The 11,078-nt window shown below is 36.8% G+C and overlaps 1 protein-coding gene across 1 annotated transcript; it reads left to right on the forward strand.

Moving 5' to 3' along the window:
• The first annotated feature begins 3,980 nt into the window (after nucleotides 1-3,980).
• LOC140802035 (cytochrome P450 71AP13-like) lies at nucleotides 3,981-10,070 on the forward strand. The gene is made up of 3 exons (XM_073157444.1): nucleotides 3,981-4,550; nucleotides 4,806-5,246; nucleotides 9,294-10,070. Exons 1-3 carry the CDS (start codon nucleotides 4,044-4,046, stop codon nucleotides 9,906-9,908), a joined length of 1,563 nt encoding a protein of 520 aa, XP_073013545.1. The 5' UTR covers nucleotides 3,981-4,043; the 3' UTR covers nucleotides 9,909-10,070.
• Nucleotides 10,071-11,078: the final 1,008 nt, after the last annotated feature.

Raw genomic sequence — 11,078 nt, forward strand, 5'->3', positions numbered from 1 at the left:
CAAAACAAAAATTATTTCTAAAACAAAAGTCAAGCACAAGCCATATCTAGCTTAATCGTAACATATCCCTATTAACCACGTTCCATGTCCATATCGCTATCTATAGACCTTCGATTAGTATTTCCACCATAACTTTGGATCTACACTTCCGATCATACTAATCCTAGTTGCATTGGATTCTTAACTTCTAGAATACTTGCAATAGTTTCATATCATTTGAATGGTTCGATCGCTAGGCATTTCCCTCCAAAGTTCCAGCTCCTGTTTTGCCCTAAGCACAAACCCCAACTTCAAAAGTTATCGTATCAAAATTCTTAAGGTAATAATAGCAACTAAAAAATGTAAAAAATACTCTAAGAGATAAGATCTATCACACATTGTCAATAATAATAAGAAAAAAATAAAGTGTGAAAAAGATAATTACAAACACAAAATATTTTACGTGGAAAAACTCTAAAGTAGGTAAAAAAACCATGAATCTAAAATTTGTAGCAGTTAACTAGAAGCTTATAGATCATCCGTTGATTCTCATTGACTCAACCTATACCGAGCTTGCTCACTAAACCTCGCAACACATTATTTTTTGTGATAGATTTCCAAACCTTAGTGACACTTGAGATTGATTTTTCCATCTTAGTGACCCTCAAGATGCAATTCTTCTAGATTTGATATAAATGCGTAGAATTAAGAGCGACTCAGCACATTCTGTCTAAAGCTGAAAAATAATCTCCAATGGCCTCCAAATGATAATCTTAAAAGATGATTGTAGACGGCTTTTATTAGCGTTAGATTAAACTCCTTTATATACCTCTTCGAGATAAAATAAATACCTATGAGAGATAAAGTAAATATCTCTTAAAATAAGATTCTCTATGGATTCTCTTAAAAAAGGTAAATACCTCTTAACGATAAGGTCAAATCTAAGTCAAATCAGGTCTGATGGAATCCCAAATTTTGTAAAATTCTACGACCCCATCTGAACAACCTCTAGGTGTGTTTGAATGACCAAAAGTGCTCCTCTATATCTGTGAAAGGCTTTGAACATCTATAAGGTGCATTTGAACATCCCAAAGCGCATCTGAATGGTAGAGTGAATAGTTGAATGCAAAATGATCGTTCTTGTGCCCTTAAGTATTTTTTTTCATACTAATTCAACCATCATGATATGTTTGAGCACTTTAATGACAACTTTAAAACCGTTTCGAACATTTTGACTTTAATATTTTTCATTAAGCATCTCATAACTTGTGTAGATGGTCATACACAAAATTTAGACACATTACATAAGTAAAAATTATATTTTAAAATATAATTTGTTAATCATATAGGTACAAATAAAACCTAACACCCTTTTTCCCCACAAGATCTTTATATCCCCAAACCCCCCGAGTCCTCCTCTAAGCTCTCCTTTTGCTCTAAAAAGATATGCAAGCTCTCCTCCTCCTACTCTAATATCTCATCTAAGAAGCCCGCCACTAGCAGCCACCTCATCACCGTCGGTGGCCCTCTTCCGCCATCTATGCGCTATGGACCCCACCTCTCCACCATCATTTATACCCATGAGCCCCCTACCTTCTTGTGCTTCCAACCTCCATTGTTTTGCCTCGCTCACAACATGTTTACTAGCATCTCTCCTTCCGGTCCATCACCTTTATTTACACTCGCTTCCTCTCCCTCTATAATAGTGAGGTTGGGGTTGTCCCCAAGGTTGTGGTTGCCCTCCCCCGGCACTAGCTTCGCCAACGACGAGGTAGCCGCTGTCGTGCGCCCGTGTCTTTTCTCCTCCTCAAAATCTTAAATCCCTTACATTACCCAACCTTCCCCTTCCTCCTCCTCAATCCCTTACTAAGATTTCTTTCTTCCTTAACTTCTCTCTTTCTTCTCCATAATGATGTCCATCTCCAACCTCGAGCTCTCCCTGCTATCTCCACCCTCTGATCACACGGCTACGTGCTCTTCGACAAAACTGTGGTGATAGATTCAACACTGGTGGTGGATCTAGTGTTGGTGGTGATAGATCCAGTGCTTGTGATGAACAGGGTTAAGATCGTCGTTCCGAGGATCTACGACGATGTCGATCTCATCGAGAATACAATATCATCGATGTAGCATGCCTTGAAGACTAGCCCGTGGCAACTACGGCTAAGCGCATGCTCCTCATCGAACTTCATGTCACCTCTATCATGTCGGCATAGGTGATCCGACTGTTGAACATAACAATATTTTTGTGATCTCATTATTTTTGTATTTTGAAATAATAAGGTTGATCCATGGCACAATATCTTTTTATTGTATAAATTGTTAATCGCGTCATATTACTCTCGTGTATATGACCAATTTATTAACAGGTTAGACGGGTCATGCCGTTTTAGTTTATGTCCATTAAATTTTATTTCTTTAATAATCAAATCATGTTTATGTTAGAATAAATCTAATTTCATCCGAACTCGATTAAGCTGAACTAATTGCCACCCTAACAACACCCCGTTGAAAAATCAATGGAATGGCTGGCTTTCTTCTTTTAACACGTATCTAATCCGAACAAAACAATGGGCCCCTTTGTTCATTATCACATATGACATATGCTGTCACACAAGGACAACTCGATAAGACTCAAAGTAAAATCATATTTAAATTTAGAATTATTATACCAAAATTTAAAGATTAGAATTTAGAATCATATTCTACCTTAGTGCAATTTAATTAAACTTACTTTGAGCTTTGCTCAAAAAAATAATATAAGTTTTGTTTGTAGAGCATCACTCTCTTATTGTTTCCCATCACATAATTTTGCTATTTCCGAATGAGATTTTTTTTTCTTTTGTTAAGTATTGAGATACTTTCACAAGAACTATGTTTTGACATTTTGACGGAAATAAGAATGACACTTATCAACGTCTCTGTGGTCCGCAGCTATCAACAGCGACATATAGCAGAAAATTTGTCCTTTGTGATACACTCAAACACAATAATTGGATACTCAAAGCCCATGATAGGCACCCACACATGCATGATAGCCACCCATACTTTCAGGAGTTTTTATTCATAAAAAATATCTGGAGTTTTTTGACAAATCTATGATGGGATTTGCATCAAAACCATACATGGATTTCGTTTTTATCACCTGAGCTCATTTTAGTTTTTGAGAGTTTTTTTTTTCTTCCAAATTTCCTCTTTAGCTATTCCATACCTAATTAAATACTGACTAGATAATATAAAATTAAAGAGAAGTGTTACCATACTTTTTCTTCTTTTATCTCACTCTTTTTTTTTTTCCTTCTTTTTTATACAAATCTCTTGTATACTAAGAAGTGTTATTCTACTATTATTCTACTTCTTCTATCCTTACTCTTCCTCCACCTTAGTTATCTTTCTTTTTCTTCCACTTAAACTAATTCTATATAATTCTCTTATATAAGAAAAGTGTTACTATATTTCCCAAATACCTAAAAATTTCACTATTTATGAAAATTTTCTTCCAGATCGCACTAGTATCCTCTCCTGCATTGTGATCCCTTTCCCGTGACTATGGTCTCCTTCTCGTGGTCCCTTGGTAGTCTTGTCCCCTTCCACTTGGCGTGATCTTGTTGGTCTCATATGTAATTATTTCTCAATCCCTAAATTTCTCAATGCCTCGTAGCCCCCTCTATGTTATCTTGGCAGCAAATAGAAAGTTTTCAATTTGCATCCCTTCTTTTTGTCTGGGTAAAGATACCAAATATTTTCATCTACTTCTGGTTGTATTAATTGTGAGAAACATTATTCCCCATCAGTAAGATATATATGTGCTAAATATGTTTCAGATTTTTTTTTCCTCTTTGATTTCTCCAATTACTGTTGATTCAAGGGTCAATCAGCGTGCCAAAATGTAATATCTAAAATTAACTTATTAAATTTTTAGATTAACTTATTAAAATTTTTTTTATGGACTTGAAAAAAAGAAGATAAACTACTCTATAAAGAAAGGCTTCCACCATGTCATCATCTTCCCTACCCACCCCGCATCCCCCCTACCCCATCTCCACTAGTACTAAAGAATTACAATGGAAGCTCCAGCTCCAATTCAATGGCTTAACTCCACCATGCCATTCTCTCTCCTACCATGCACGTTAATACTCATCAGTATCATCCAACTCTTCCTACGCAGCCTTTACTTACATAAGAAAAGAAACCCAAACCTCCCTCCCGGCCCTCCACCACTACCGTTCATCGGAAACCTCCACCAGCTCGGCCGCTTCCCCCACCTCTCCCTCTGTCGTCTCGCCGTCGCCTATGGCCCGATAATCCACCTCACGCTCGGCTTCATCCCCACCGTCGTCGTCTCTTGTCCCCGCACTGCCCGCGAGGTCCTCCGCACCCACGACCTCGCCCTCTGCAGTCGCCCTAGGATCTACGCCGCCCGCCGCCTTTTCTACAACTGCACCGACGTCGCCTTCGCCCCCTACGGCCCCTATTGGCGCCACGTACGGAAGCTATGTATCTTGGAGCTCCTGAGTCCGAAGAGAGTCGAGTCCTGCGCGCCTGCAAGAGCGGCTGAGGTGTCTCGCATGGTAGCGTAAACTCACTTATTTACTCTCAAAGTTTTTTTTTTTTGCGGTGATTCAAACTTAGTATCTGCTGCTCTGATACCATAATAATTAAGTTGTCATAGAGGACGATAGTTTTTTTTAATGCTCCAACACTTCCTCGTCCACTTCTAGGATTGAAATATTTTGATGATTTGAATTAATTGGGAGGTCAAACACAACATGTCCTGAATTATATAAAAGCTTAAGCTATCACTGACGCTATCTTCTAATTAACAGGTAGAGAGTGTCAAGGCGTCGGCGAATCTGGTGAACTTGACCAAGATTTTAGGGTTCTATGCGAATGGGGTGTTGTGCCGGGCGGCGTTCGGAAAGGAGTTCTTGGAAGGAGGGGAGTATGAGAGGCATGGGTTTGAGGAGATGCTTGAGGATTACCAGGTCTTGCTGGGTGGGTTTAGTCTTGGGGACTTCTACCCTGGAATGGGATGGGTGAGCAAGGTGAGTGGGACGGAGAGGAAGTTGGAGAAGACCTTTAAAAGGTTTGATAAGTTGTTAGATGAGATCTTAGAGGAGCATTTGGAGAAGAGGAGGAGGAGAGAGGGAAGAGGAGGGGAGGAGGAGGGGGAGGAGAAGGACTTGGTTGATGTGTTATTAGATGTGAAGGAGGGTGAGGGTCTTGAGATGCCTCTCACCTTAGATAATGTCAAGGCAGTCATTTTGGTTAGTATTTAATTATCTTGCACTTGGTTCCTTTTATTTTGCTTAGTTTGATAACTTTTATCTGAATTCCTAGCTTTGGATCTAATTTATATGATACAATATTTAGAAACAAAATTACACTTATTCTCCTGAATAATTCTTAGTTTCACATAGACCCTTTATTTAAATATTTTCTTGGGACACTTTAAATTCGTCAACTTATCAACTGTGTAAAACACCACTGCATTATGTGTTTATTGCAATATTTTACACCTTTCTATGTAATTTATGGTGTGTTTCTCAAAGTTAGTTTAGTGACAAATTAATTTGAGGCTCATTCAAGCTACTTGATATGAAACACCCGCCACCAAACACGTGGCCTTCACGTGGTAGAATCCACACAATTATTACGTGACATGATGGTCAATATTTCAACACAATATACAAATGAAAAAACTCATATTTCCATAAATAAAATAGACAAAACGAAGCCCATAACACCATAGGTCATAACAAGGCCCAAAATAAATATTCATAAACATATGAAAAATTGCCCAAGTAGGGGCTACAAGCCATCTAACGTAATTTACAGAAATAAATAAATAAGAGAAATTAAAGATAATTCTTCGCCGGCTTCGCCACGAACCCCGGCTCATCAACTAATATGAAAATATTTCAGAAGGTGGTGAGCATAAAGCTCAACAAGTTTTTACTTCTACAGTCTAAAATAGTATAATGAATAATGTAACAATAAGTAAATATGAATATGTACATCAAGATCAAATCAATGCATCAGTCCAGACTATCAAGTCCTCAAACTCAAGCTCACACTGAGTTCTACCCATGGGCTATGTTAATACTACACCACATAATATGCATTATCTTCGACTACTAAGTTGATAATATAGGCTCATGCAAAGCTACTCCCATAACCACATCAATCCTTTCACCCGACCACACCCATATCCTAACGGAGGGTAGACCCTAGTGGTAGAATCGCCAACCCATCACCCGGCGAACAGCATGACCAATTGTTCGCCACCGCAGACTAAAGACATAAGTCGTAAGCCCATCACAAAGGTCACTATCGCACATCAATACTACTATCTAAGCCTTCGGCTCAACATCATCGTACCACTGTGTTGAAATCATGAGTTGTCACTTACGGATGCCCTCACTTTGTGTCATTAGGTACTGCTAGGTCTACATCATCCTACCCTTCTCTCTCTATCTTAAATACTCTAAAGGGTATGATTCTCATTGATCAAAAGTAAATCGCTCATCGCCCGGTAAAATGGTTGCCTAATTGTCTGGGATCAACAGATTAAGAACTCAAGCGTGGGCCCTAATTGGTTGGAGAGGTGTCGGGTACTGTCGGGATGCAATAATCACCCCTTTTATAGTCATGCACGTGTGCAAGTGGCATAATATTATATAACATAATAAGCATAATGAAACACATCATTATCATGATTTATATGCTAACACATATGTTCATGTCCAATAAATATGCGCAGAAATCATGATATGCGAAATCTTATCGAACAGCAAAATAAATTACCGTGCATGATGTGCAATAATAACAGTAGGGAAAACATATTCACATGCATGCTATGAATGTGATGATATCAAAAGATAAATTATTTCATTTTCTATACTACTCTTAAATTATAGGAGTTTCACTTACCGTTTTCCTGATACTAGCTGCAATTATACCACGAGATCATCCTCATAGGGTACGGAGTCCACCTCGATAAGAAAAGTAAATAAAAAGTAAAAGCACAACAATCCTATCACTAATTAGTTAAATAATTTTACTAACGTTCACTACAGGCTTGGGCAGGTCCCTCTGTAAATGTCCATATTTATTAATTAGGTTGAGCTAGCATAGTTGTACTAGTGCCTAACACGTTAATAAATTAAAATAATTTATCTCAAATTCTCATTCCATTAATTATTATTGTTTAGGTAAATCATATAGGCAACACTAGATTAGATCATTTTGCTAATTAAGATAATATGCTTAATATAATTTCCCTATAATAATCTATATTAATTCTTCGGTAGGAGCAATTAATACAGATACACGCAGATCATTGACTCAATTTGCTAAAATTAATTTAACCAAGTATACACGACCTCGCTAAATCCCAAATTAGAGTTACCTTCTTTTGTGTGTTATTTATAACGGCACTCTCTGGCCATGATCTAATTTATTAAAATTAATTTATAAGATAACTAATAAAGCGAACACTACTATATGCTAAAACTAATTAAAGATTAGGGCCTAGGTTGACAAAATAAATGAATACGATGACTAGCATGAATTAAAAAGATTATTAAGCAACTAATCAACTTAGCCAGCTCAAGGCCAAACACAAACCCATACAAATTGGGCCCAAAGCCTCAAGGAAACTAGGCCTAGAGGTCTCATCGATTGGGCCGCAACCCAAACTCAACACAAATTTGGGCTGGGCTACTTATAGCCCAACCACACCCTAGCACAAGTTGGATTGCACCCAGCCCAGCCTGGCCCAAAAAGTAGGGCCCCCGGCTAGGCTGCACCTAGCTAGACTTGGCACTCAAGCTAGTTGCACCCAGTCCAACCCGATACTCGGGTTGGCTGCACCTAGCCCGAGGCACCCCCCCCTTCCTCACCTCAACCGAAAGGAGGGAGGAAGGCTGGTTGTCGGCGGCCACTATTGCCAGGGCCGATACACCAGCCAATGCCTCGCCGGCAGAGGAAGGCACCCAGTGTGGATAAATCAATGATATATATATATATATACAAGCACACGAATACATTATGTCTAATAAAAAATGTAATTATACTATAATTTTCTATTACATAGTGGTCATGATTAGATAAGAAGAATCCTCCTAAATTACAGTGTACACAGATATATAAATATTCCTAATCTAACTAACTTAAAATATGGCACAGGATGAATATTTTTACTTTAAAATTAGGTCATCTACATTAAGGTCTGTGATAATAGATTACCCAGTCCTTTTGATAGCAAGACAAAGTTAGTCAAAGGCTTCTCTTAATACTTTAAATGTTTACACTCACAAGTGCAGAACCGGGTGACTCCTGTTATGGTGAGTACACTCCTGCCATTGTGGTGCAACGATGGTCATGTTGCTCATGAATTGACAGCCAATCAGGGCATCAAATGATGGAGCAAGGAAAATTCAGTCTTGGATGCATGGCTCCACAATATTATTTCAGAAAATTAATGGAAAACACCTTATCTTTTTCTTTAATTATTATTCACGACCTACTATATAAATATTTATTATTTTATCCTAGTATTTTATTTATACACAGTGTTTAGACACAGAGAGAAGAAGAGGGCAGAAAAGAGAGAAATATCTTAAGATAATGAAAGATAAACTGAGATTCTCTTCAAAAGTGAAGAGAATGGGAGAAAAGAAAGAAAAGCTAAAATTCTTTCTTTCTCTCATATATCTAAACAAGGGGGATAAAATATTATTTTCTTTATCTCTCAATTAAAATATAGTGTAAATACAATTTAAAATATCTAGCTAGAGGTAATTTTACTCTAATAGTAGCTAACAGTAGTTCTCTATTTATTTTTATCTTAACTAAAGAGGCATTAAGGTCATATAATATCTACTTTCTTTACTCATCTATATAATAATTGATCATTAAGATTATTAACTTTATAGTTAATTTAGGCATTTGGCATTTTAAGGAAAATACAGAAATCAAGGTATTAAGTCATTTAATATTTATAGTTACTATAACTCATCTATGTAGTAATTAATCATTAAAAGAAAACTATCTGTATTGTTATTTTAGATATTTTAAGAAAAATATAGAAATCAAATTGTAAATATCCATGTAGAAGAGTATGAATGATAACAAGGGGTAGTGGTTTTAATAAATTTCCCTAATATTTATTAATAGTCTTATAGATATCAACTCAAGAAAAAAACTTTATATATATGTTTTGCTAGAACTATGGCTTAAAGCTTGAAAATTTTGTACCATCCCCAATTTTATCTTTTAAATTGATTTAAAAATCCGACAACTTGTTGCAGGATATGTTTGCAGCCGGAACAGACACAACCTTCATCACATTAGACTGGGGAATGACAGAGCTCCTAATGAACCCTACAGCCATGAAGAGAGCCCAAGACGAAGTCCGAAGCATCGTCGGCGGCGGCCGGACGACGGTGGCGGAGACCGATCTACATCGAATGCATTACTTACAAGCCGTGGTCAAGGAAATCTTCCGACTGCACCCGCCTGTTCCGGTACTCCTCCCCCGAGAATCCATGGAGCCAGTAACCCTCCAGGGCTACGAAGTACCGGCCAATACGAGAATATACATCAACGCATGGGCCATCGGGAGGAACTCCGGGACTTGGGAGAATCCCGAGAAGTTCGAGCCAGAGAGATTTTTAGGAAGTAATATTGATTACAAAGGGCAGGATTTTGAGCTGATACCTTTTGGGGCAGGGAGAAGAGGGTGTCCAGCAATAGCGTTTGGCACGGCTAGCATTGAGATTGCATTGGCTCAACTCCTTTATAGCTTTGACTGGAAGCTGCCTCCTGGTGTTAAGGCCGAAGATTTGGATATGACTGAAGTCTTTGGCATCACAATGCATCGAACGGAGCAACTGGTGGTGGTTGCCGAGCCTTATAACATTTGATTGTTGGATATAAATATTTATCTATGCGTCCAGGGTAGTAGAAGCTCATGCATGCATACTCTTTGTTCCATGTATGTGGGAGTTTGGAGGTTACAAATCTTATTTCAGATTGTTGTAATCCATCTATTTTAGTTAAGTTATCCTGTTGAACTTTCAATTTAAGTAGGCACTTACCCGTCCTGAGATCCATACCACTTTGCAATTAACCATTAAATATTTATCAGTACAGATGTTAATTTAAACACTACATTATGCCTTCCAATTAAATTTATTCATCGTTATTAGTTCAAAAGCATGCATGAATGATGTTCTCTTAGTTTGCAGTTAAATAGATAAGACTACTTTGATTTTTATAGCATTTGGTAGATGGGTTAAAGGATTTTTGGTAGACTGAAGTACGATTGGTGAAAATGATAAAGTAGTGTCAACATTTGTAATTTTAAATGAAAAATCTAACAACCGCAAAATAAGAACAACAAGATCCCCCTCCTTGTTTTTCCTTAGGAAAGTTTCAAATAAAACTCTACATTTCATTATTTTTTATTAATTCTGTCGTTAAGAATTTTGTAATCTATACTATTTAAATTACTAAAATATTTTGGGTAATTTACAGCAAAAACACAGTAGGTTTTTATTTTTGTCACTCAAACTCATTTTTTAGTTTTTTTAACGGATAAGATAATTTTCTCTTTTTTTTTCCTTTTAAATTTGCCCATTTGCTATTTAATGCTTATTAAATACTGATTGTAACGATATAAGAATAGACAGAAGTGACCCGCACTCTTTTCTTCTTCTTCTTCTTCTTTTGCTGCTGCTTCTAATTCTTCTTCTACTACTGCTACCTCTTTTTTTCCTTTTATACAAATCTATCTAATCACTCTTTAATTAATAAAGTAAGCGACAAATTGGAGATAGTAGTAAAATAATTAAGATTAGTTAAATAACTAAAAACTCTATAATCAATATATCAAAAAGAGAGAAATGTTTAATTCAAATTGTTTGGTTTTCTCAAAAAAGATCTTAATCTATGTTGCAAATTAGAAAGGTATTAATATTATAAATGTTCTTAAAAGCTTGAATAAAGTAATATCTATCTCTCTTGTTATTCTCCTTTTTTTGACCGTATTTTATAGTTGATTTATAAATTTTATAAAAAAATTATAAATTACA

The sequence above is a fragment of the Typha latifolia genome, chromosome 15 (assembly GCF_019914945.1).
Source record: "Typha latifolia isolate L0001 chromosome 15, TyphaL0001v2, whole genome shotgun sequence".
Classification (NCBI taxonomy): Eukaryota; Viridiplantae; Streptophyta; class Magnoliopsida; order Poales; family Typhaceae; genus Typha; species Typha latifolia.

What these genes read in the sequence shown, in the direction of transcription:
- LOC140802035 (XM_073157444.1), top strand. Translation starts at nt 4,044, where the DNA reads ATGGAAGCTCCAGCTCCAATTCAATGGCTTAACTCCACCATGCCATTC. An exon ending in CGGCTGAGGTGTCTCGCATG is followed by an intron (nt 4,551 to 4,805) that starts GTAGCGTAAACT and finishes TCTAATTAACAG; the next exon opens with GTAGAGAGTGTCAAGGCGTC. An exon ending in ATGTCAAGGCAGTCATTTTG is followed by an intron (nt 5,247 to 9,293) that starts GTTAGTATTTAA and finishes AACTTGTTGCAG; the next exon opens with GATATGTTTGCAGCCGGAAC.